Source organism: Pipra filicauda, unplaced genomic scaffold, assembly GCF_003945595.2.
Source record: "Pipra filicauda isolate LSUMZ 115617 unplaced genomic scaffold, ASM394559v2 scaffold190_size1978887_pilon, whole genome shotgun sequence".
Lineage (NCBI taxonomy): Eukaryota > Metazoa > Chordata > Aves > Passeriformes > Pipridae > Pipra > Pipra filicauda.
Genome location: NW_024104299.1, coordinates 760,247 through 787,458, shown reverse-complemented (window position 1 = coordinate 787,458; position 27,212 = coordinate 760,247). Strand labels below are relative to the sequence as shown.

The 27,212-nt window shown below is 38.2% G+C and overlaps 2 protein-coding genes across 5 annotated transcripts in view; one reads left to right on the top strand and one right to left on the bottom strand.

Annotated features, from left to right (window-relative positions):
• Positions 1-537: 537 nt before the first annotated feature.
• Positions 538-13,017, top strand: ACTA2 (actin alpha 2, smooth muscle). Of its 2 annotated transcripts, none has more exons than XM_039380237.1 (9): positions 538-631; positions 5,432-5,603; positions 6,942-7,070; positions 8,388-8,498; positions 9,000-9,084; positions 9,173-9,334; positions 9,572-9,763; positions 10,668-10,849; positions 11,582-13,017. In XM_039380237.1, the coding sequence occupies exons 2-9, from the start codon at positions 5,475-5,477 to the stop codon at positions 11,723-11,725; spliced, it is 1,134 nt and encodes a 377-aa protein (XP_039236171.1). In that variant the 5' UTR covers positions 538-631; positions 5,432-5,474; the 3' UTR covers positions 11,726-13,017. The 2 variants fall into 2 exon arrangements, with proteins under 2 accessions (XP_039236171.1, XP_027574028.1); XM_027718227.2 differs by lacking the exon at positions 538-631 and adding an exon at positions 2,816-2,891.
• Positions 13,018-13,484: 467 nt separating this feature from the next.
• The window catches only part of STAMBPL1 (STAM binding protein like 1), a 21,863-nt gene continuing 8,135 nt past the window's right edge, over positions 13,485-27,212 (bottom strand). For 2 of the 3 annotated variants that reach the window (XM_027718177.2, XM_027718183.2), the window contains exons 2-11: positions 23,921-24,115; positions 22,777-22,994; positions 21,333-21,408; positions 19,828-19,923; positions 18,812-19,166; positions 18,107-18,231; positions 17,097-17,234; positions 16,361-16,473; positions 14,748-14,847; positions 13,485-13,792 (exon numbers count right to left, since the gene is read on the bottom strand). In XM_027718177.2, the coding sequence (XP_027573978.1) occupies positions 13,736-13,792; positions 14,748-14,847; positions 16,361-16,473; positions 17,097-17,234; positions 18,107-18,231; positions 18,812-19,166; positions 19,828-19,923; positions 21,333-21,408; positions 22,777-22,994; positions 23,921-24,004 (1,362 nt within the window). In that variant the 5' untranslated portion in view covers positions 24,005-24,115 and the 3' untranslated portion in view covers positions 13,485-13,735. The remainder of the gene's footprint in view (positions 13,793-14,747; positions 14,848-16,360; positions 16,474-17,096; positions 17,235-18,106; positions 18,232-18,811; positions 19,167-19,827; positions 19,924-21,332; positions 21,409-22,776; positions 22,995-23,920; positions 24,116-27,212) is intronic. The other variant, XM_027718199.2, reaches the window with a different exon arrangement.

Below are 27,212 nucleotides of genomic sequence, written 5' to 3'. Positions count from 1 at the left end.
TTCTCAGAAGACTTGTTCTATTCAGTTCTCTTTAGGTTATAATTCATATCTCATGCCAAGTACATTCTCCCCTTCCCAGCCCCCCCTTCTGACAATAACCTAAGTTGCTGACAAAAAAGGTGTAAACTACTGATGTACTTTTATGTCTAGTAATAACTGTGTGACCGTAACTTCAGCATGGACTCACCGAAAAGAAAGGAATACTTTCATTCTATAATGTCCCTCGAGCTGGAGTGACCTAATTTCCTTGCATAGTTCACCTGTTTGCCTGCTTCCTTCCTGCCCCAGCACTTTCCATAACATCACACTGCAGAGACATGCTGCCTGCTGAGCACTGCTCTTCACTGTGTGCTGGAGGCATGGCTGGGCAGCATTTCTACATTTTTCCTTTGCTGTTTCTGTGTATCCATCACTACTGCTTAGTCAAGCCTCTGGCTTACTTCTTCCTTCTAGCCTGCCTATGTCTGTCTCTAACAAATGTCCTTCATACAGCAGGTCCTTCCAAACAACTGGTGTTTACTCTGTGTCACCATATCAACAACTACCTGCTCTGAGTGAGACTGTGTCAGCTGTGTCTTTTTCATGAGCACCCTGAAAACTAGGACTCCTACATCTTTGGTGCCCATGACAGGTAAGGTGATGTGTGATCCCCACCCAAAAAACCATTCCTCAAAGCAGCCAAGGTGCTGCTGCTGCCATAATTACCACCAACAGGAATTGTGGTGTGCACCAGGCTAAGTTTATAGGTGTCGTGATGAAGCTCAATAGAGGTACAAGTCTATGGTATCTGCACGGCCACTCTTTCCTTAATGTTCACAGAGGCCTCTTGTAGAAAACTGTTGCTGATATTTCTAGTTATGCTGAGATGCAATGTGAATGATGTATCAGTTCTACTGAAGAGTTGTTTACTTGGCTCTGCAATCTCATATATGCTGTATCTGCTATAGCATCATCACTAGTAAGCTTCTTTGGGAGTGTAAACTTCTGCTCAGTAAGGCAAAAAGTTTGGATTCTTTTGAATCTTTGTCCCAGTCTTGGTATTTCCAAGGAGTAGTAGTTGATGATGTTTCTTAAAACCTAGGAGTGTGTTTCTTCTAATCTAGAAGGTAATTGATGTTTTTATCAAAATCAGACATGATACTGCATTGAAGGGTTATGCTGTGTGAAATTCTTCTCCTTGACCAAAGTTCCCTATCTAATACCATATGTTCTATATGATGTATACAAGTTTTCTCAGCTGTGTTACTGAGTGTTATTTGAAAACAAAGAATTTGGTTTTGGCTGTCCTTTGAGTGTCAGTTGGAGATATGCAAAAAAGGGCCTGTTTAGATCCTCTCTTTTAGGTTGCTTACCTTGGTGGTTTGAGTTTTTAAATTTTTTTTCCTTTTTTTCTTTTTCTACTTTTTTTTTTTAAATCTTTATCTTTTGCCCTGATGCTAGCAGTGAAATAATAAATAGCTTTTGCATGGCTCATGTTTCAACATTTGGTAGCTTCTGTTTCTGACCCTCCAAGGCAGTTACATTCCTTCAAAGTTCCTTTCCTTAAAAGTTAAATTCCTTTTGGTCTTCAATCCATAATTCTGTCTATCTGCTATCTCTACTACTAGCTTATTCCTTAAATTTTCACATCAGAAAAACTTTCACTGTGGTTTTGTGGGAGATTTTCTCATATTAAGGCTGCTCAATTAGGCAGCAAGCACTCCGTAAGCAAACGCACGATGCCTCTCCCTATTGCAACAAGACTCACAAAGCAAGGATCTCACTTGGATTTTCACATCTTTCTTGGCTTGTGTGCTTAGACCAGTTTTAAATTTGTAAGGTTTAGCATTGGAGTTAAGAGATGCTGTTTCTGGTATTTTGTAAAAACTTAATGACAAAATGTTGGCTATGAAAGAGCTGCTACACTAGAATTAGCCTGTCCAGAGAACAGTTGGCTACAGCTGTAAAAATTGAGGCCTGTGATAAAAATAACTTGTACAGGGAGAACCATTCCTTTATTTGCTAAAAATATGTTCAATGGAAAAGCTAGCTGGGGTTATAAAATTCAACTACTTTACTACAAACAGTTTGAGACGTGAGTTTATGGCAGTCCAGACTTGTGGCCTTCAGTGAAGTAGCACTAGGGCATATTTTGCCTGCAGGTCACAGGGTTGAAAAACAAGCTGACTGAGAAACAGAATGGATTCTAACCCATCATAATCCAGAGGGGATCATAATAATCTTTTAACTGAACTTTTTCACAACCTTCAAAGACTTCTCTGTGAACCATAAACAACAGCAGGTACTTTTTTTACTACCTTTAAGCCTATGGGCAATATTTATATACAAGCAAAATGCCAATCTTTTAAAGAGACTTTGTAGAAAAACTGAGAAGCTGTTTAACTGGCCAGAAATATTTTCATTGTTTTTGTCAAAATCTTTAAGGATAGGAAAATGTTTCTTTAAAAACACCTTCCCTGTTATAAATGACTGCTCTTCCAATTTCTCATTCTGCCTCTTGGATGTTACTGTGGAGTCCTGGACCTCTCCTGTTTGAACACATGATCCTCCTGCCAGAAGATGTCTATTGTGGGCATGCTCTGACTCTCTGTATTTTAGCAACTCTCCTGAAGTTTTAAAGTGTTTAGATTACATAGCTGAAAGTCTCCTCCTTTCATGAGCTCTACACTGGAATGCAGTGGAAGAGACCCAGGGCCTGTGGCCACCCAGATTAGAGTTTTTGTATTAAGGTCCCTATATGGTTTTGTTAAAGACTTCAGCTCTGTCTCTGTCTGTCTCTGCTCCTTGTTTGGGAGGCTAGTGGGAGGAGAAGAGCTGAAGGGGCTATATAACCTCAGAGCTTTCAGAGTGCACCATCCCAGAGCAGCTATCCCCAGCCAAGCACTGTCAGGGTAAGTGGCACGGAACCAATAGTATGATTTACAGATTGCTGGAGGACTTCAATTAAATAATGTCAAATGGAAGCTATTCAGGAGGATGTACTGCTGTGCTGTAGTTTGCTTAAGCAAACTTACTTATTAGAATTGAATTGATAAAATACTTGTAGTATCTGTACTGAGTTGACTTTATAGCACTTCTGAAAGGGTCAGAAAAGTTCTACCTACTAATTTTGCTGATTCTACCAGCACTTCAGGAATTGTATAAAGAAATGGTTTGTGTAATGCCACAGCTGGAATTACAGCTATGTTCAGGTTTAAATGAACTCGTGTGACCTTGGGGTGTTAGTCTGTGACAGAACAAAGTTCCTGAAGGGGTATGCAGTCGTGTTTCTTAGCAGATTTGCTTCAGTGCTGTTAACCCAGTGTAACGTACATGAGTGTTTTGGGAAATGTGACTGCAAGAAGAGTTGGAAGTGTGCAAATTAGCAGTGTCTAATAGGATAAAATGAGGATGTGTGTGTATTCATCCTTGTCTCTGTGTATACGAAACTACTGTTCTGTAAAATGCCAAACATTAAGAAACACACACAGACTTCTTGTGGAGGTGGAGTTCTCTTTAATAGCTTGTTGTGGAGATTGGTGAAGTGATTGATTATATTTAGAAGTAAGGCAAGGAGAAGAGACTAGAGACTGTTGATTGCTTGGGAGAAATATGTCCTGTCTTCCACAGTACTCAGTGACATTTGCTGCTCTTAAATGTTGCTACTGCATGCCACAGCAGTCCTGAGCTGTAACTCGCTGGTTGGCAGCAGAGCCCTCTGTCTGATTTTTCAGCTTTTTGTGCTTTATTACTAAATATGGTTTTCATTTAGAGTCCACTAGGCTCAGAAATGTAGCCTTTCCTGCCCCCTTCTTTCCCCTCCCCCCAGTGATTTTTGGCATTGCGTTAGCTGCATTGGTTTGAACAAACCCCCTGACCTCGAACTCAGTTCCAAAAACAGATGGTTGAAAAGCCTATTTCCTAATTAGGAAATGGTTTGTCCAAACCAGTCTGTTCATTCATGTTAGATAACTCTTGTACTCCATTCAGTAAATATTTGAATGTAAAGAGCCTGGTTCCCCAGGAATTTAATAAATGAAGAAATTGCAACCTACTTTCCCAATTGTAATGATAAAATATCTGGAGTACACAAACTTAGGATTTCTTTATCCGTGTCTTCTCCTGGGAATTCTTCCCACTCATCCTGCAGGAGCAGGGTTGCAGCCATGTCTGGTGGCTGCCTGGGCAGAGGCAGAGGATCTCGAAGCATTTGGAAGAACTGTCCATGCTTGTTCCATCCAGGTAGAGGATGAACAGATTGTGGACTCCCTTGCCCATTGGCCATGGCTCTTGCTGACTGCATTTCCACTTTGTCCTGCGTTTCCAGTATTCCTGTGGCAGAAGGTTTTGACTGCATGTGGAGCCAGCTGGTCCATGGATGACAGCTGTCTCCTTTAGCTGTTAACACATTGCAATTTGTTGAACTCTGCATGGAAGCCCAGGCTCAGAGTGAGCCAAGTGATTCCCTAACACACTATAAATTGCAAGCAAATAGTTCTTCTTGAGTCCTGGTATTCAGTGCTTGTTTCTGTAATTGACTTTAATACAAAGCCTTTGAAGTATTTTTATTACCCATATTATCTTCCTATTGCCAGAGGAAGAAAACAGTTTCTTTTTACTGAGTCAAGGAGCCAACATAAATTGCTCTGTCACTCTACAAATGTAGTTTATTAGCTGCTTTGAAATGATGATAGAGCATATGAAATGGCCTGTTTTAAAAATACATACTGTCTCTGGCTTCATTTTAAAAGTGGTGGTTTTTTTCTGAGTGATTAGGGGAGGACTGAAAAATGCTTGGTTTGTTTTTTTTTTCCTTTTTGATTTAGAACATTTCTTCTCTTTTAAAAGGTTCAACAAAAACTTAATTGGCCATCTTCACCCAGTGAGTTAATATCTGCCTCCGGAAAACACCCCTGGTACATGCATAGCATTTCATGTGCTCAGCTGTTAGGAAGCACAGGACTAAAAGGGAAAGATGAAGTGCTCTTACCTTTGACAGTTTTCCACATGTGTCAGGATTTTATCAGGGTGATAGAAAAGTGGAGGAAGTTGTGCTGAATCCAATGCAAATGGATCTTTGTTTTTGCAGCTGTCAGTCCAGTTCTGTCTTTTATCTCCCACCCCTAGCCGTGGATTTCTGTGACCAAATTTAGATAAACATTTGCTGCTCCTTGATCTCTCTGCCCATGCTGCAGGGCTGGAAGTCTCCTCTGGAATTCCCTGGATAATGCCTAGTGGACACAGCCCCTTGGCAGACATGGTTGAAACCTCTCACGCTTTCAAAAGGAAGCCCATTCCCTTGGATAGCCCAGCAGCCCTTGATTGCCAGACCCGGGCCTTGCCCCTCCTTGCTGTGCTGCTGCTTTCATACAGCCATCTCTGTCTTCAGGGGGGATCTGATACCTGATATGTTTTTTGGTTTTGTTTTAATTCTTCTCTGCTGTTCTCATAGGGCTGTTTTCTGTCTGGAGGGCCAGAGGACACTGACATAGAAGATGTGTGAGGAAGAAGACAGCACTGCCCTTGTGTGTGACAATGGGTCAGGGCTCTGTAAGGCTGGCTTTGCCGGGGATGATGCTCCACGAGCAGTTTTCCCATCCATTGTGGGTCGTCCGAGGCACCAGGTGATGAACAACATTGATTATTCCTTACTGGACTTGTAGAAGGCTTTGCTGTCCTGACCCCAGCTCTTCACCATTTCCTATGTCTGGAGCTAGTCCAGCCTGGGATGATCTGTGTAACACAGTATTTCCAGGCAAAATAAGTCCAGCAGTGCATTCACCTGAGTCAAAGCAAGTTTCTTGCCTTATGAAAGGAATCCTTCTAAAATTTTTCTCTCCCTCCTATACCACCTTTTCTGTGCCCCTTAATTTTGAATCAACCAGAAAACTTGGTGAATACAGCTGGTTTAAAAAAAAAAAACAACAACCCCCAAAAAACCCAAAAAACCAACCCAAAACCCAAGTAAGCCCAACAGAGAAATATCTGGAAATGTTGACTGCCCTTAACGCTAATGATAGGTAATATGTGGAAAACTAAAGGAGGAAGAAGTTTTTAGTCAGCTTCCTACTAACCTTCCTGAGTTTATTCATTTAGTTGTATCACAAATGGGCACCTGCCTAGGGTTGTGTTTCTTTAGGTTCAAGGTTTACATTTGAGTATATGATGCATTCCACTATATTTTAATAGTTTGCAAAATACATTTATTATCTGAGCTGTTAAATATAGGGAGTTTATGAGATGGATCATCATTAGCATGAACTAGAGCAGCTTGGCTAGGCCACAACAAACTAATTCACATAATTAGCAGATCCACCTATTTGCTTCTACGTCACCTAAGGCCCTGGTGGAAAGAAACAAGCTGGTTGTAAGATGTGGCACTTTATATACCCAGCAAATGCATTTTAAGTTCTTCAGGATGGGAGAAATATCTGCCTGTCAGTATAGAAGCTAGGACTACAGGATCCATGAAAATACATATAAAAAAGCCTGAAATTGTCTTTCTCTAATTACAATATTATGGTGTTCAAAAAGAGGATTAAAAAATGTTGAAACTTAAGCTTTGGGAAATATAAAGTGTGTATTGTTCCATCTTGACCCTTAGATGGCACAATATCACTTTCTGCTTTTAGTCCACTTTATTATAATTTAGCAGACATTTCATCCCTAAATAATAACAAGTATTAAAACAATTTTATTTTTCCACTTTATCTTGATGTATTTAATATTGTACTTGTTCTGTTTACTTAAACTGTAGTGCAAACATGAACTCCAGGGATTTAAGTGAACTAAACATTTAATATTGGCAATTTAAGAGCAACGAATAATTCTGCATTTGTTGGTATTTGTAAAGTATGTTGTAACTAGCATAACTGGCAACTGGATTTATTTCACAGGTAATGTTTTGTCTACTTTGTGACACTTCTCCCTGAGGGACTAACTCAATTTGTATTATTTTATAGGGTGTGATGGTTGGTATGGGTCAAAAAGACAGCTACGTAGGTGATGAGGCTCAAAGCAAGAGAGGAATCCTGACCTTGAAATACCCCATAGAACATGGCATCATTACAAACTGGGATGACATGGAGAAGGTATTTCAGTTTTGAAAAGTTGATGTGTATCACTAGTAAGCAAAACTACTTGAACCAAATATTTCCCCACTAAATTTTAGATGAAAGTGTCATGCTATCCAGTGTGGTTTAATGAGAAGCTTGTTAACAGCCAAGCTTAACTTGCATCTAAAGCTTGAGTATCACTAGAAGTCCATCAAAATAGTCATTGGGAGTTCTTTTACTCCCATCTGATCTTGGCTGATTACTGGGCGGGGGGGGGGGGGGCGGGGCAAGGTAAGGAGAGGGAAGAGAGAAGAGAAAAGAAAGAAAAGGAATATGTCAATTTGCTAGTAAGAAAATGGAAATTAAGAAGGTGTCTGTTTCTGCAAAAATGCAAAGTGTGTATGTGATTCTTATGTGAAGGGCACTGTTTATACATGCACTTTTTAATGTTTGAAAGATTAGCAATATTGCAGTGCAATGCATCCATTTCAGAGACAGTATTTGGATGAAAGGCTTCCAGAACTATGTGTATAGTCATAATTTGTACAGATAATATAATTTCTGTGATTCTAAAATGGTATCTCCATTTAATGTTGTTCTGTGAAAATGGAGCTATTTGGAACAGTGAGGACATCGCAACACACTGTAAATGTGGGGAGTCTCAGTACTGTAGATTTTACTTGAAAGCAAAGTCTTTTAGATCCAAACATATTAACTGATCCCTAATCACCACCACCTTGAAAACAAGCTTAGCAAAAACTTCTTGGCCTTTAGACTAAAGTTTCTGGTTGGTTTACTTCTTACTGGTGTCTTAGCCTCCTCATTGCAATCCACTTGGCCTCACATTTTTACAGCTTGTACGAATGAGTTGTGCGGAAGTGATAAATACAAGTTGCCTTTCAACCCCACAAACCATTTACCTTCATTTCTTTTTATGAATTCTCGGGCTGGCCTCTACAAACCAAATTATGAAATTGTCAAGAAATCTATTATTTGTTGAACTCCGTGTATGCTCTGGAGTTGGTTAACTTTCAGTAGTTGAAATAGCATTGCTGGAACCGAGTCTGTCCTGCTCACTCTTTTCTACTGTAAGAATAACATCAATTTTCATTAACTTATGTGTCCTTAAAGTAAATCATATATTACTGGCAATAAAACTTGAGGATAGTGCTTTTCTTTCTACACTTATTCTGGTAATCTCTATGAAGGCAGTAAGAACAACTGCATGAGAAACATCACTAGTCTGTATCTAGGGCTGTAAGCAGAGTGCTGGAGCCCAATTCCTGACTGGAAGTGATCCTGACCTGCTGGATGATGGTGTTTCTTTCCTTTGGCTTCTTCCATTATCCTCAGATCTGGCATCACTCTTTCTACAATGAGCTCCGGGTTGCACCTGAAGAACATCCAACTCTGCTGACTGAAGCACCACTGAATCCCAAAGCCAACCGTGAGAAAATGACCCAGGTGAGCTCACACTAAAGCTATGGGATAATCCAACTTTGCAGTTCAACAGGATGTGACCTTCATCATTTCAGTTAGTCATGTTGTCCAGCAGTCTCTCTCCCTTTGTTATGGAAGATGGAAAGTGCATAGTGACCACCTGTTTTATTTACATATTATTACATTTACTTCAGAAAATCAGTGTATCCACTTCACATATGAATACTTTGGTCTGTCCAAGTTTTATGTCATCTTAATCTATTTTTATGCCCAGGCCTATTACAAAATTATCTTTAATATGAGCATGTGTCTGTATTAAATACCTTAAAGATATAGGCCAAATACAGGGAGATACCTTACTGGACAAATATTTTTGGATTTAGATTTTGTGTTTTACTTCCTTGTAAAACCTTGTAAAACCATTGAGAAATATGAAAATCTTGTATTCTACCTCTCTTTCAGTCAATTGCTTCAACTAAGCTAAACCCCCCCAGTATTAAGACAATTATTTTCATTGCATTTCAGATTATGTTTGAGACATTTAATGTGCCAGCCATGTACGTAGCTATTCAAGCTGTTCTGTCCCTCTATGCCTCTGGACGTACCACAGGTAGGCCTCTGGGGAGTGCCACATAGACTTAGAAATAGTTACGTGTGTTGATGAGGGCCTGGGAATGAATCGTGTTATCTTCTCAAAGGGATCGTGCTTGACTCCGGGGATGGTGTCACCCACAACGTGCCAATTTACGAAGGCTATGCCCTGCCACACGCCATCATGCGTCTGGACCTGGCGGGCCGTGACCTGACAGACTACCTCATGAAAATCCTGACAGAGCGTGGATACTCCTTTGTGACCACTGGTAAGGACATGCTGCTGACTGAGAAGGAGAGTGCAATGTTTCTACTGGCCTTAGAAGGACTAGCAGTGGTCCTGCAGTTAAACAGGCACAAGAAGGATTCAACATGAAAGTCTCTTGCAAGACTAGCAATGATTTGTTTAAAATATGGGGAGGGTGTTGGAGGATGAAAGGGAACAACCTGTCACTATGTCTAGGTCCTTCCTTAATGCCATTGTAAAGACTGAATCCTCTTGACAGCGGAACGTGAAATTGTCCGTGACATCAAGGAGAAGCTGTGTTACGTGGCCCTGGACTTTGAAAATGAGATGGCCACTGCTGCATCTTCCTCCTCTCTGGAAAAAAGCTATGAGCTTCCTGATGGTCAGGTGATCACCATTGGAAACGAACGCTTCCGCTGCCCAGAGACCCTCTTCCAGCCATCTTTCATTGGTAAGTTGAATGACTGTTCTACCTTAGTAAACTGCACATAAATAACAAGTCCTTATTTTCTTTTGACTGTGTTCCATTACTAACTCACTCAGACCTATACACAAGCTGTCCTAGAATCCATTATAAAATAATCTTTCAGAACAGTACTATTAATGTGGTGGGAAGAACCTCATGTCAAACAATTAGGCAAAATGCTTTCCCAAAATAAACCCACAATGTTTATTCCTGGCTTCTGGCATTGGACGTGTGCCATTTTGAATGTTTGAATGTGGTTGGCAGGAGTGAGGAGGGGTGGCAGGGGAAGGCAGGCAGGCAGGCAGGCGGGAAGACCTACTTTTATTTTTCCAAAAGACTGCTCAACATCCAGTATCCATGGTTCATCGCATTTTCAGAGCAAAGCCAAGGCAATGCCATGCTAATCAACATCCATGAAGGCAGATTTGCAACTAGGTCACACAGAAATCCAATGTCAGTTCTGCCAATCGGCAGAATTTCAGCTCAAACATAACGTAGTTGCATACCTAGAGGTATTAGGACATATTTTGACTGTTCTGTGTCTAAGCTAACTTAATTTTAAAAGAAAAAAGAAAACAAGTTATTCCAAGACCATATAAGGAGTTCTTAGTACAATTGAGATTGCCTGCAAAAGCCAAGTGGAAACTTTACTATTCCACACCCCCAGCTTTCTTTTTAAGGAGGAGATGTGTGTGTAAGGGGGAGAGGAGAGCTGTACACCAAGGAACTCTTAAGCAAATAATTTAGGCAACTGCAGAATACTTTCCAGATTTCCAAAGCTCTGAAGATTGATATCTTCTAAAGAGATGCTAAAGTTCATGTTCTATGTTAACAATTTTAAGTCTCTGTACAGAGCTGCTTCCTCAGTGTTGTTCTGTACCTTCCCCAGGCATGGAGTCTGCTGGCATTCATGAAACCACTTACAACAGCATCATGAAATGTGACATAGACATCAGAAAGGATCTTTATGCCAACAACGTGCTGTCTGGAGGCACTACAATGTACCCGGGTATTGCAGACAGGATGCAGAAGGAAATAACTGCTTTGGCTCCTAGCACTATGAAGATCAAGGTATGTAGGGTGGAATAATTTGTAGACTATATAAGCTGGCATTTACAAAGTCCTTAAAGATCTAGTGAAATAATGACACTTTACAAAGTAAGTGCTTTTAACGTATTTTGAATCACATGTGGACTGTTTAGCAAATAATCACCACCTGGTAACTTTGGTGCTAGAAGAAGAGTCCTCTTATCTCTCATTTCTGTGTTCATGTTGAATTCTGCCAACTGCCCTAACATGGCCAAAGAAGAATACCGTGGACCCAGCAGCATAAATTTTCCTCTGGGGCTGTATGTGATATTTTTTCAGTCCTTTTTATCTGATGGACATGGGAGAGAGAAATGCTGGCTTTGTCTTTGGCCTACAAGTTCAAAAAAGAAGGAGACCCTGACAAACCAATCTTTCCTCCTTCTTGTTTTTCCAAGTCCTCCTGAACTATCATTATTTGTTTCCAGAGCAATTATCTCTCTTTTCTCATATGAGGCAGTGAGTATACAAATACATCAGGGATAGAGGTTAATGTGGAGTCTGATTCAGGAAGAGAAATTGAAAGTATACACTTACATAACAAATTGTTAACTTTACTGCTTGCAGCAAAGGCTAGATATAATGCCAGTGATGACACTAGCACATATATGCAGTATTTTTGTTAATATCACATGTCATTGCTTTACTAATTTTGTATAAAAAATGCATTTTGTTCACAGTAGACAATCGTAATTAATGCTTTTATTTTTTAAACAGATCATTGCTCCTCCTGAACGCAAGTATTCTGTCTGGATTGGAGGTTCTATTCTTGCCTCCCTGTCTACTTTCCAGCAGATGTGGATCAGCAAACAGGAATATGATGAAGCTGGCCCATCCATTGTTCACCGCAAATGCTTTTAAATTGCTTTATCTTTACATGTCTCCTTCGTGTGAATGTATTCAGGAAAATACATTCTTATAATTTCATTCCATAAATCCTTCATCATAATTAATCTAATTAATTGGATACTGTGTATTTTTTTAAAATAAATTTTAATTATGCTATGAAATTGCTGCTCCTATTTAAAAAACAAAACCAAAAGCCAAGCCGTGCATGTGTGGAGATGCCATTACAGCTGGTTTGAAGCACCATCTTGTGACATGAATTTGTTACTACACTGTACTGGGCTAAACAGAAAAGGGGTACCTTTACCTCAATGATACTAATGCCAGAAAATGCTTACCTATCAGGCTGCACGTTCTCAAAGTTCAGCCTCAGAAAACATTTTAATCTGCAAACAGAACATGTTGTGATTTTTTCCAAAGTTCTGGGCCAGTACCAAAGGAGCATAGCATGTGTTCAATATCAGGATGAGCATGGGCACTCTGCTTTGCATGTGCTCTATCCGGAAATATTATCTCTCCACGTCACTTCTTAATTCACAGCTGTCATGCTGGAAAAGCTAATTGCTTACAGGACATGGCCCAGAGGTGTACAATGTGTACCACAACATTTCTTTGAAGAAACAAAACCTGTTCCTTTGGGAGCATATCTAAACAATAATATTAGGTTGAACATATGCCCTCAGGATGAGTGCAGCCTATTATTTTTATGTTGTGATTTCTAGCAAGATCTAAAGAGTAATTAAGCTGGCTTAATACACTTTCTCTTCAGAACTTTTTTTTGGGGGGTTGGGTGGGTGAGTAATGTAATCAAAGTAGCTAAAATAATTTAGACAATTTTCTTTTTCTGTGATTTTTCTGATTCCTTTTATAATCTTAAATACATCAAAACTGATAGTCAGCTAAAAGCACATGCACAGAAGCTGAAGCCAGTAATATTATCTGAAAAGTATATATATATATATATGAATAAAGAATTCACTGAGACAGACCTGGAAAAGGGCACTTCTAAGGAACTTGCTGCAATCTGTATTCATTAGAGTTCAGGATAAAGGATACTATTTATTTTTGTTAACCTATTTTCCTCCCTAAACTCAACAGTTTATCTCACTTGCCTGTTACTTGTTATTTTTCAAACTGTAAGCTCTTTGCAACAGCACCTGTTATTTACCTGCATAACCCCGGCGTTCCAGATCTTGTCCAGCTTCTGAGTGTTAGCACATGTTGCAAACCTCTTTGTACTAACCTCATTATTTAAAATATAGGTCATCTAAGTTCTTGGAACAATTACTAAATAAACTCTTGTAAAAGCAAATAACTTTGTATGGTTCTTCCTTCTAACTCTATCTAGATCCTTTTATCTAACTCTAGATAGATCCAGGGAATCCTTTGCAGGATAAGAAGTGTCTTTAAATTGAAAGTTTCTACTAGAGGATTGCTGGAGGAGACACATTTCTCCAAAGGACTCTGATGCATCTTTGCTATCCCAAGATGTGATGGGGGTCAGCTCTCAGGTAAAGGATTTGTGTTTTCCTAAGTGTTTCCTGTTAGCTGAAAGTTGAGCTATACCAAGTTGGAAGGGGGGAAAGGATGGAAAAAAGAATCGCCCAAACTGATTTATTTGCCGCTACTACATAATGTAAACTCACTGAAGCATTAAATAGACGTACATGGCTGGAAATCACAAAAAAAGCCAACAACTGTTAAAGATCTCTGATTCTCAGAAGTCAATTAATTCCAACAAGTGATAAAAGAAACATTACTTATTTCAACACAGTTACTGTTGTTTGAAGTTCATTTTATTGTGTTTTATAGGTGAGGTTTGTTTACAGATTCAGGGGTAATGCCACTAAAGACCACCTTGACAGAGCAACAAAATAACTCCAAAACAGGCTACAGCAATAAATATCAAACTATTCAATCTAAAATGTATAAATATAAAAGTAATTTCTGAAAATGTAGGAAAAACAGGAATCCATTTTTCTGTTTTGGCCTTTTGTAGAACAACATCAATATCATCCATCCGTATCACCTCAGATCCAGCACAATTATCTTTATGTCTTTCCCAACCACATGGGTACATGGCTGCAGAAGAAGTCAACCCATTACTGACATGAAATCAGTTTCAGTAAAATAGCCAGTAACTTCATCCATGAATCAGGTTTGTAAAGGACCAGTGAAAAGGGCCCAGTTGGAACAAAAAATCTTAACATTTTTCAGAGCTGGACTACCTTCTCATTACGTCTATAATGAACAATAAAAGAACAGAACAAAACAAAGAACCCCGACTTCTCCTTCTTTTGAGGACTAATACTGACATTCAGAAAGTCTGACAACAAAGAATTTCCACTGTCTCTCAGCATTACTTCTCTGTATTTGATCACTTTATTTTGAGCTATATGAGATGCTTCTGTATTTAAAGTGAGGCCTACTTAAAAAACCCCAATTCTTAATTATTCAAAGGTAAAGACTTATAAGAAATATTACTGTTATCTGGAAGACAATTCTGAATGACTCTACTGTTGAGCCATACATATAGCTTGCTATGTTATTACAACATAGTTGTTATTATCAAAAGATATGGTAGCCAGGGGAAAATTATGGGCAATGAAAGAAATAGGGCTTAAACTACTCATAGCTGCACTTTTTAGCAGCTGGGATGTTCTGTTGGGACACTACAGTTGGAGAGATGAACAGAACTGATTCTTTCTTTAAAAACTGAAGAGCTCAGGAATAACTCCCATTTGAAAATGTGGTTTTTGCTCCTTCAGAAAGCAGCAGGCAAGAAGTGTTGACTGATGGTAGCTGCCTCTGGTTAGCTACCATTTAAATGGCAGCATGTAACACTCATTTCATGGCTGCTATTGATTGCTTAAGCAGTCTCCTGCTGTCCACCTTAGTCAGTCAACTAAGGGTAATGAAACATTAAGACAGCAGGAAAGTTATTAAGAAATCTAACCTCAAGCACGTGATTTCTGCTCATAGCAGATTCATGGGCAAGAATTTAAATAGTCAAAACCGTGTTGGATTATATACTTACATTAAATAACCTAGGGTCCTTTGTATGTGGATGGAATCCCTTCTTTTTACAAGCAGATACTTCTAGCATGCCAGCATTAGTAAGTCTGAAGATGCCGGTGCTGGAAAGCAAAACAAGAAACTCCTGTTACACACTGCTCCCATAATACATGTCCAAGGTTTCACACACAAATGGCTTAGCTTAAGAGAAGGACAACAGCACTTGGTGACCTTCGATACACAAGAGCTCAGGCTGAGTTGGATTTTTAAAGGTATTTTAAACCAAAGGGAGTTGCATTCCTATAAAGGAAGAGGTGATGAGGGGAAGGGGTTAGAAAAAGAATCATAGTAGTGGTGCTACTCCCATCCGGCAGGTTAGCCTACTGAGGGCTAAGGCTAGTTCATACAGAAACTTAGGTGTTCTGGATTGTATTTCACCCAAGGCACCTTAAAAGAAAACAGCCTTTAAGCTAGCTAAATGACCAGTGGTGATTACCACTCCTTTAGGTAATCATGTAATGCAAAGCATTAGAAAATGCACTGCTGCACATGTGTGAGCTAATACTTTTGGTATTGAATAAAATGTTAGAACCTCCACCCTTCTGTAAAGAAAATTGATACCTATTAACTGCAGGACAGCACCTCATAATAAATGTTACGGTTAGAGTTGGCTACAGGGTATCAGCATAAACTGTGAAAGAAGTTCGGAAGATCAGAAATTTGAAAAGGTATACTCAAGGTTACAAAGCCTAGCGCTTGTGCTCTTGCCACTCAATCTTTATTCACAGCTCTGCTACCTGAATGGCCCATATAGGAAGTTAGGTATCCAGGACAGGGTTCATTGAAGTCATCTAAAGAGGCAGAAGGCCAGAAAAAAAGGTTGAAGAAATGCACAGTCTAAACAATGGAGTTAGCACTGGTGCCTTGAAATGCCAAGCACACCAGAGGTGAATCAGAAAATTGATGAGGCTGGGAGGAACCTCTGAAGATTGTCTAGTCCAACACCCCTGCTCTGGCAGAATCACCCCGAGCAGGTTGCCAGGTCCATGTTCAGTGAGGTTTTGAATATCTCCTAGGATTAAGAGTTCACACCCTCTCTGGGCAACATGTTCCATTACAAACCTTCACATTAATATTTACACAGTTCCAAATTTTTTTTCAGATATATATTGTTTATATTTTATGAAATAGAAAAATAGACTTTTATTATCAAAAAAAGTAATCTTTATCCTTCTGCTTTGCAAGCTGCAATTTTCATATAATTCTAGAGAAAGATGCCTAATTTCCCTCCACTTCTTTAGCTAGACAGAATGAAGATAGATCTGTGGTAGGCCACTGGCAATGAGGACTCCAGAAGAATAGCTCTTGTCCTTAATACTTTGTCGAGCAGAATTTAAAAATAAACAAAATTTAAAACCTGGGTCTCGGAAGGGAGGAGGAAAGAGAAACCAAAAACAATGTTGTGCATAGGGACTGACTGAAATGCAAGTCTGAGCTACTTATAGAAAACAAACACTCAACTCAATATTCATGCCCTTTATCTGAGCTGGCATGTACTCTTTGCATTTGATCAAATTTTATGAGAAGGAGCAGGGAAAAATATCTAAATATTGCTTAAAAAAAATCAGAACTCACTCATTATGCTTTGGTGAACAAACAATTGCAATGGCCTCTGGCAACATTAGCTGATAAGAACAATGAGTATGAAGATCAACACTGGATAAGAATGCAGTTTGTGTTGGATGTGTCTAGAAAAAGAAAGGGAAAACTCAACATCATGAAATAATTCTTATAGATCAAGGTCAACATAAATTCAAGAAGGAACAATAATTTGTGACAAGTGAAAGCATCAGTACTTTCTCAGGTTGGTTTCTTAAGTTCTTATTAACCCAGATTCTTTATTGTTAGGGTGGCTCTTCAAGATGAGATTCATGGAGGCACATTCAGAGTCAGGTACATAAGCAGTTTTCTGATCACAGGGAGGGAAAGGTTGAATGAAAAAGCACAAGACAAAGGGAAATTCCTTGATTGTACAAAATCCCTAAGAGCGAAATGAATATAAAGTTTCAACAACACAATACCTCCCCTCCCCAACTTTTGAATACAGCATTAGAAGGTAATAAAATACCCCTAAATATAAACAAAAGTTGCACTGGCAAAAGCAGGCCCATTGTGTCAACAGGATGCTTCAACTGCAATAAGAAATACTCTGTGGACAACATTAGTGCTCATTTACATCACTACAATTAGAATTAAGTAAGCAAATTAATTTGGATTATTCCAGTTGTTTCTTAAGTTTATTTCCAGGTTTCTTTTTCACACAGTATTTAGAGCCAATATAGAAAAGCCAGAATTTATGAATCATACGTACATGGATCCAACCCAAAGTGAGGAGATTATATTGATCCTGAATACCAAATAATTCTTCCACGTTCTCCATGTCACAGTAGTCTGGTCCTGCAGTTTGCTTTGGCACTATTACATGCGTAATAGTAAATTCATTATGTGTCTGTAAAACAAACGTTGACTTAGAGTGGAACAAATGAACTAATAAATGCTGAATCAGAATCTGAAAGATGTCAGCCTATCAGCTAAAACAAAACAGGATGGGCTCCACTGATTCCAGTGTGGCTCTACTAACACACTGCACCTGAAAATATGCCTCAGCACTTTATTATAAAAGCATACAGAGTAGCATTAGTCACAACACGAGACTGTTGTATTGAAATATTCTCAGAGATCACTGTGAAAAGATTATCCTTTAAAATAATTAAAAACATATACAAGAGGTTTGAGAAAACTATAATTATTTTCTGTGAAACGTGGAACATGATTACTGTTGCTATTCTTTCTCTCCATACAATTCAAATACACTTGAGATCTTTAAAATTCTTTGGATGCCAGCATCAGCCATGACATCTTTTCCTGCTCTGAAGGACATTAAGTGTTATCTAGGTCAAAGGGAAAAAAAAACAGACTGAAAATCAGATGTTCTACAGTTTGATAGGGGGATTTTCTTCTTCTTTTTTGTTGTGGCACTATGAATTTGATGACTCCAGTGGATTCTAGCAGTGTTTATATTTCATTGTCCTGTAACTAAACCTCACTTACCTTAGATGAATGCCAGAGAAAGTACTCGCAAAAGCCTGTGTTGTACACCAGCTGAAAAACTTGCTACATTTTATAACAACAGAGTACTTTGATCAGATGTTTTCCCAGTAAAGCAAGCCCACAATGCTGAAGTGATCACTCAGATTATAATATGAAGTTAATTACATTAAAGACTGATCATTTAGATCTACTCTGAAATCAATACATCACAGGATAACACAGTACAATCAAATACATCTTCCCCATACAAATGTGAGCATTAAACTGTACCAGTTTTCCACAGAGAATTCCACATGTCTCTATTCCTCTTACTGTATTTGCCTCTGCTAGCAGCAGAAATTTGTGGCAGAGATCCCTGGGCAAAATGACACCTCTGAGCGCTTCAGCCAGTTGAGCTAACCAAGAATAAAAAAAAATGAAAAAAAAGAGAGAGAAAGAGAGATAAAAAGGCAATTACAGCTTACACAGTGAAGATCCTTAAAATAAGGAAATACACAAAGTATATTATATTCTATTATTAAAGGTGAAAGAATTATATTTACCACATCATAGATTTCTAATAAGAATAAATCTACAGAACAAGCACTTCATCTAAATTGAAGTGGCCAGCCCATAAGATATGCTCACTAGCCTGTCCCTGAGGTGACAGTGAGCTGATATCATCTCCCAGGCCAGGGCTTTTCAGGGTGAACCACTGCAGGTTCTGCCTCTGCTCCCTTGAGGTCCCATGGCAAGATTCAGACTTCATTCCAGAGGAACACTAAGTCTCACTCTCTAGATCCATTCATTGGTACTCAACTGGAAAATGTGAAACTGTAACTAATGTCCTCTCTTAAAATAAAGAAACTATAGAGAACTATTGTGTGTACACTAATCGATTAATGTTTATTTCCCTATGGAAATCCTCACAGTGAATAAATACATATGCACACAGATTAAAAAAAAATAGGGGAAAAAAGAAATCTCTGCACTTACTCTGAACAGCACTTAGAGTAGCAGCTGGCTTTAAGACCCGGTTTACTGGAGGTGAATGTCCAGCACAGCCAGATGTGCCGCTCCTCTCTTTTTTCTCAAGCACTGCAGTAGATAGGGAATTGTTCTCTGGTACAGAAATACAAGATAGCATACTTCCATCTATCTGTTCAGACATAGCCACACTTTCTTTGATTTTCTGATCTCGAGCTAGTTCTTGCTTCTTAAGTTGATCCTCAAAGAATTGAAACTGTTCTGATTCAAGCTGCTGTTGCCTCATATGTGCAATTCGTTTCTTCTCTGCCTCTATGAGCTTTTGATGCTCTAATTTCTTCAGAATTTCAGTGTTACATTTGTTCTGAAACATATGCAATATAATGGCATTCTCAGAACATAGAAAAAGTTACAAAAAATGAAAGCAAAGCAGCAATGTAGCATTTAATAAAGCCATCAAATCCTGTCATAAAAAATGGAGTCTTTTGGAACCTATTTGCTGAACTGGAAAATAAAACTATAGCCCCCAAAGGTAGTAAGAAAAAGATAATAAGTATTTAAGGGAGGGAAAGAAAAATACATGTTTTCTCAGATGCTTTTTCCAAGACAAGTTTTTAAACTATAAATCCTGTTTTCAGGATTTCAAAACACAAGATGCTGGTATTTACAGTTACTTAGAGATTCAATTCAAACTTGAGCATATTTGGAGTCAAGGGACTTTTTCCACATACTGATATAAATATCAACTGAATCCTCTTTATAAAACAGAATCAGTGTACCAAAGACCTATCCAGATATTTGTAGACAGTTATTAAGTAAATATCACAGGATATGTGTTTCCCAGCACACACTTGCATCACTTATTTTCAAAGGACAAGCTGATTCTAAAGAAGAAATGAAAAGTCATTACTAATCAGCCCAGAAAACTATTAGGTTATTGCAGACCTGACATTTTACTGCTTAATTTTTAATATTTAATTTAAATATTCATGCAAACCATTATTTAATAACCATATAAAACTTACTTTTTTTTGCATGTATTCCTGGTATTCTAAGTTGTATTTTTTTAAAAGATCTCTTTTCAATTCATCTGTCCGTGGAAATGCAACCTCCTTCAATTTCTTTGGGATGGAATGGGGGAGAAAGATACGTAAGTTTATTTTTCATTTTTAAAAGAACCACCTGGAAAACAAACTCAGCTGTAATAGATTTAAAAAAATACAAAATAGAAAAAAAACCTGCTCTTCTCCCAGGAAAAAAAAAAGGAAGAAATACATACTAAATTATCAGCTTATGAAACTTCTATAGTATACTGATTTCAATAAAGTTATATTAATTTATATTAGTGAAAGGTGTGACATGGCTACTTCTCAAGGAAAGATCAGCTCTTTTAATAGCAATCTGTTATCTCTGATTTGTTTAAACAAACAGAGTGTGGCGACTAACATTTTTGTTGCAGGTGTAATTTATAAAAAAAGCTAAGGCCAACTTTCAAAGTTTCAGGTAGGACCATTGCATTGACTTCCTGGTCATAAATACGTCTAAATATGCCTGTTTCCAGGTGGGGAAAAAAAACACCATTTCTTTGAAGAGCCTTGTAGCTTACTGTGGCAGCCCTGGAAGACAAAACAATATCGTTTGTAAAACAAAACCAATGCCCAGTGTTTTCTACTAATGTGAAGGCTACTACAAAATAATTCGGGGGCTGTAGGCAAGGAAGGGAAAGAGACCATTTGCTTAATCCTGCTGAGTGCCATAGGGGAGACATGTTGGATGCCCCTTCTCAGTAGGGATGTTTTCCCTAGATTGTGGCCACAGTCGAAACTTGGGCATAAAGTGTTTTGATTTTGACTGTAACACTCAGCTTTAGCAGCAGAAAAAGTATGCAAATATGGGAGCATGAAGCAAGAGACAATTATGCTCCTTCTAACAATTCTCACTGGGCAAGTCCAGCTGTTTAAAGCTCAGTATAAGGTTACATTTGAAATTCATTTTCTAGAGGGGAAAAAACCCAAGTAAAACTATTTTGTATAGAAATGGAGGGGAAAAAACTCTGGTAAAAACTATGTAAATATATATTTGGTAATAAAGAAAGCAAAAATATATTTTGCTTATTTAGCAGAGTAAGCAAATACTGCACAGACACCAGTAATGCCACATATCTCTCCCTCTGTTTGCAATCATTAGCTTGGACCATTATCCACGCACATAATTGGGACCAGAATCAAACTAAGTACTGTTAATATACTGTATTTTTAATATGTAAACTTTCAGAAATAGATGTACCTGAGTTTCCAACAGCCTAGCAACCATTCTCATTCACCTTCTAGACTGATAATTTAATTTCCAGTAATGATCAAATAATTAAACCAAAATAAAACACAAATGGCTAGTGGAGAATGGTATCAGAAATTCAAGCTGTGGTGGCTGCCATGGACTATGTGTGCATGGGGGGAAAAGGAGTGCTGGGAAGAAAACTGAGAGATTCTGTGCAAAACATTTCTTAAATGCCAGGAAACCATAACCCTACCTTAATAATATCTTGTTTTTCTGGTACTGCGCATTGGTGATAGTCTCGGTGACTGGGCAGCTTTTCTACAAATAATCTAGAAAATTAAACATGCATGTGTTTGCCTCAGAATTCAGAGAAATATCCATAATAGCTTTTATGCTGGCAGAAAAATCAGTTTCACATAACTGTTAAACACTGAATTCCAGATGGCTTGGAGCAGGTTTCTACACACATGTTTAAAATAACACATTATTGTATGGACCTGCATGAGACACACAGGATAAAGACAGGAGATTATTTTCCACATCTGACATATATAGTTTGGCTTTCATTAGTAGTGGGTTAGATTAAAAAAAAAGGAATAACTAGCAGCACCTAAAAATATCCATGAAAAGCACCCTCCACTCTACTCAGCGTTAATAAATACTATTTCTACTGTCTTTATCTATTCTTAGCCAAAATGCTGAACCTTAAAGAAAGAATGTGACACTGACTATCATTAAAGCAGTCATTTTTACCAGACCAAGCTGCACAGCTACCTGACAGATAAATTATGGCAACACTCAACTGCACAGAGTTTGGAATATACAGCTGCTATCATTCTTTCAGCAAGCTGCACAATGTTCACCTCTAAACCCTCTTTTTATGGACATAGATAAATTTAAAATCAAGTGGGATAAGAAAGGTTTGGTCTAGTTTTCAGAGTATGAGGAAAATAAGGAGGGAGGAAGGATGTTTCCTATTATAAAAATTTTAGAATATGTATATTAAAAAAAACCTTTCAGAAGTAAAAAAACAAACCAAGTAATACTACAGTAAAACTAGCTAGGTTAAACATTTAAATCTGCCACTAATATATTTTTTGGCTGTCTATTTTGAGAGTTGTAATGAAAGCTGGCCAGAACTGGTTTTTTGCAGTGGGGAGAATAATTATACAATGAACATATATTATAGGTTTTGCATTTATTCTTGTAACAAACGATCCTTTCAGGGAAGAAAAGTGAAAAATAAGCAAAAAGCCATTTTTTTTCATGTTTTTAAAGTGCTGTGCAATACTACCATCTTTAAGATCAGTAGACACTCATAGGGCATAACTACTAAAGGCTCAGAAATCTTATCTAAACATTGCTTTGTAAGTCAGACACTGTATTTAACCAACATGCTGATATATACAGAATAATCTGTGGGCAACAGTGCTCATGGTATGGCCTGCACAGTAAACTCCAACCTCTGTATATTAGGTTAATTCATGCCTAGCAGTTAAGAGATGGGTAGGACTACCATACAGGTGAGATGCAATTTTAACAAAGCCTGTGCTTAGCATAAAGACCTCCAGAGAACAAAGTCATTCTGCAAGAACACACTGAACAATTTTCTCCTCATCTAAAGGGGTTTTCACTGCAGCTCTCTATTTCAGTTCACCCAGAATTATAAGCTGTAAAGACTACAACTGGTTTCTTACGTTATGAACTTATTATAAAAAACAAAAGCGTTCTCCAGGTTTCCTTCCTCCATATACACTGACGCCATTCGCTCCATCTCTACTCCAGACCTAAAGTAGCGGCGCGGAGTGATATCTTCATTGATTGTGATATTGCTGCCAAGTTTGCTTAAGGCACGTACTCTCTCTTCTGGAGTCACAGAGATGTCTGTGTGGTCAGGAATAGCTACTAGCTTTTTCTGAAAAGGAACAGACTGATTAGCAAAGAGAATATTCCGTTTCACTTTCAGTAAGCGGTCTCAGGCAAGAAGCTCAAGGGAAATCTTCAGCTAATTTTTTTCTCGTAACAGGCATTGGTTTCCTCACCGCTAGCCACAGCTGAAACATTCTAACATGTTTCTCAGTTGAAAAATAAATTGTGATTACAATTAAAATAAAAAGTGATCTCATCTCCCTTTCCCCCTCCCCCCAAAAAAGACAAAATTAGGAAAACCCCTGTAGAAAAAAAGAAAGAAAAAAAAGATAAAATCAAGTAATCCCCTATAGAAATTAACAAAGGCAATAGAACCCTTTAGAATGCCCCGCACATGAATTCTACAAGGGTCTGTTTTAAGTATTGAAATTATTGAAATAATTGAAATAATTTGATGGAGGTCCTGAATACTCAGACTCCTATCACATGATGTATAGCTTTGACTGCTTGGAATAGATCAGGTAACAAAGAGTAATAAGTTCCCCTGATTCAGTCAACAGCTCACTTCAAATCTTCATTTCCAATTTTAAACGAGGCCACTAAATAAGTTAGAACTAACTACTGAAGAAGAAGCATAGCTGCTTATTGTGGTCATTACCTTCCTGTTAAGTAGCTCAGTAATTGGCTAGTGCAAGTTGTTTCCTCTCACTTTGATGAAATTTTTTACTCTTTCTACTCAAAATGTCCATTTTAACTTCTAAAAAACCTGATTGCTAAAACCCCATAAACCACGCATATAGAAATAAAAAAGAATTCCAACAAAACCATCAGGCAGAATGTGGGAGGAACTGGCAGCATGCAGAAAGAGACCCATGGAGCTGATAGCCAGCATGGCTAAACAGCTCTCTTGAACTGATTTCTAATTGAAAGAGGAGTTGCTCAGCCACTGAAGCATTTCTTTGTAATACGCACCAATGAGCTGACAGTGAATGGTTGTTCCATGCTGTTGTCTGCCTGCAAACCAAGGAGATTGCTCTTTTCCTCCAAAGTCTCCATCTGACTGAAAAGGGCAGTATCAATCCAGCGCTCAATATTTGCAACCAGACGTCTCAGGGTTTAATAGCCCAAGGGAAACTTGAAAATAGATATGTTGATTGTGGTTGTGTGCTGGAAAAAATAAGACAAGTCATTCAGATTAGAAATACATTCAAATGTCACATAAGTTTGCATGCCAGCACTCAGTCATTACTTTGATGACACAGTACTTCCATGTTTAATAACAATTTAGAACTCACCAAGCATCTAGAATTTAAACTGGGAATGCATGGGGGCTTCAGTGCAGTTGTGGACTAGCTGACCTGCAGTAATGTTATTACAGTGGATTTGAACATGATATAACAAATTATTTTTACAATTTTTACAGCAACTTAAAAAACGCCCAACTTTCAAGCATTAAGTGAAAAACTCAGAAGTTCGAGGACTAATCACAGAATCTGTGCTTCCCTGAGCATATGTTTTTATGAACAGTGTGAATCTGGCATCTTTATTTCCTGCTAAGCCTGTAATTAAAAATAAAATTTTACACACAAACTCATATCAGTAACATAAAGCAGAGAAAATACTTCAAGCACCATGTGTTCCACCTGCACAGCTTGCTGACTTCAAAAACACTCAAAATATGATGAACTCTGATGAGTCAACTGATAATAACTGCTCCTTGCACAGCTTTGAACAAGTTAAGACAAGTATTTAGATGTTGTGGTCTTCAGAAAAAAACCTGATCAAAACTAAACCAAAACCAAAAAACCCAACACTGAAAGAGGAATGAATTATTTAAATTACACGGGAAATCTGAAAATTAAGTTTCTAGTGTGTTTTTTCCCTTCTGTGCACTCAGTCTAAACAGATTTGATCCTGAATGTCGAAGGCACTTTATATGTTGTAGTAAATATGCTTATGCTTCTGTAAAAGCATAGAGTGGGTTCAGCAAAGATATTTTCTCAGCCTACCTCTTTCTAGAGGCCAGAGGACTCTGGATTAGAGAAAAACAACCCTGATGTGTTTTTAGCCGGCTGTATTTCTCAAGTATTGATTTTTATATTTGTGTCTTCCTCATTTTTTTCCAAAACCAACAGTATCTATTAGATTAGTCCTAAACTTTAACCATTAGTGCAAGTATTATAGGAGACATTAAATTCATTTAAGTAATACACTTTATTTAGAATAGTCAGAATCATCCTGTTTTACTTGTAAAAGCCCTTAATGGTATATTCATTCCACCTTATTGAATCAATCTTACTCCAATTTTATGTATGACCTCCTGATCTCAATGAGTATATTCTTGACTGCCTTTATACCAATGCTTTTCATTTTCAAGATTTTTATTCTCATCATAAGGTATGTCACAGATATGTGAATTCAATTTCAAGGCCTTCTTTTTGGAAATTTAGGTATTCAAACTGTTTGCACCATTTGTAACCAAAAAAAACGGAACATAGCTTACACACCCAAGAAAGCAATCTTAGTTGTGGTTCTGTGCTAATGGAAACTGCTCTCTAAACAATTCAATTTTATATACATGGAGCTCTGGCATAAATGATCAGCCTGGCAGGAGAGCCTACTCATTACCTATTCACAAACTGTGGAAAGGCCCTGTGGGACAACAATAATGAAATATTTTTGCTTTAGCCTACTCCAGGAAATATTCTGCTTTACTCCTAGTTCCACCTGAAGCCCTTCTTCAGCTGAAGCACTGGAGATGTGGTAGACTATGAAAGGAGAGGGCTAAAAGCTTGGCCAGTGCAGAGCTCATGTTAATCTTCTGCCTATGCAGCTCAGACTCTAAGCAGAAATGAAATCATCAGTGAGAGACTGCATTCATATGATCTGTGGAGCTCAGGAACAAAAACTGAAAACCAAATCAAACAAATAAATGAGCAAAAAAAAAGGAGCTAAAAAACATATATTTTAAAACTATTTATCCATTCTCTTATCCATTACTTTTGGATTTTTTATTTTATTTCCCCTAGAAGCAACTGCGACATCTACAACCTGAAAGGGTGGATTTGGTCTAAAGTATGCATCCAAGCATAACAAACTGCAAAATATTCTAGTCACTCAACATATAACAAAAATTTTTCCTTCAAAAGTAAAGCAGCAGAAATGCATTTCTGTTCAATTCCTTATTTCAGTTAGCAGCTTCTGAGCAAGAAAACCATTTTTCAAGGCTTTCTCTCTCAACAGACTTTCACCAAAGTCTAGTGAGGAAATGGACGTTGAAGAGACTGTTCATGCTTCCCTACTGAGGACACGGGATACCGATCAAATACTTCTTTCAACTATCACCACTGCTTGAAGACCTCTCAGCCGAGCTGGTAGGCAAGTGGAAAAAAGTTGGTGCAGCAAGTGGCAAACAAGAGCCACTAATTAGTGGTTTGGTTTGGTTTTGGGAGGCCAGTATTCCCAAAGAGATCTTTGTTAAAGAAGCTTATGGTATTCCCCAGTCAAAATCTCTTTAAAAACGGCACAGGGAGACATCACAGAACCCTTTACTTGCAAATATTTGTCAACTTGGTTTCCTCTAATATTAAAGTTATAAACATAAGTTAATTCAGTGAATTTTTAAGCTAAAGGAGCATTAATAGTAATAGCATTAATTTTAAAAGTGTAAGGGTGGGTATTTTAAAGAGGAGACATCTGGTAATAGCAGAAACTCACACTTCCTCAGAGCCTGGAAAGGATGAAGAAGCTCTGCACAGAGCATATGACCAGTCACAGTGCAAGAGCTTAGCAGAAGAATGGCCGCAAATAAAAGAGGAAACAGACTTTTTAAATTTAGCTTCAGGAACACTTTAAAAACCAGACATTGCAAATAAAGAAGAAATACTGAGATGAATTTGTATCACTTTTACCAAAACCTCAAATAAGGCTCAAATATACTAGCTATTACAGGTGGCAGTGTAACTTAAGAAAAAAATTCTAAAAAGAACTCTGGCTGTCTTATGACAGCACTTCAATATATTATATGTGGACACACTGGCAGGATAATGAATGATTAAAATGCAGAAAGTTAAGCTTTACTAAAAACACCACCACAGGCATGTGTGCCAGCTCCCTGGAATGCCTCTGTGCATAATGTTCTTCACGGCACAGCCTCACAGTCACCTTTAGCCAGATGAAGGGCATGACACTGCCGAGGGGCTCACCTCACCCTCACCATGCTTCTTTGTACTCTAATTTTGTTGGCTCCAGTGACTTCAAGGCA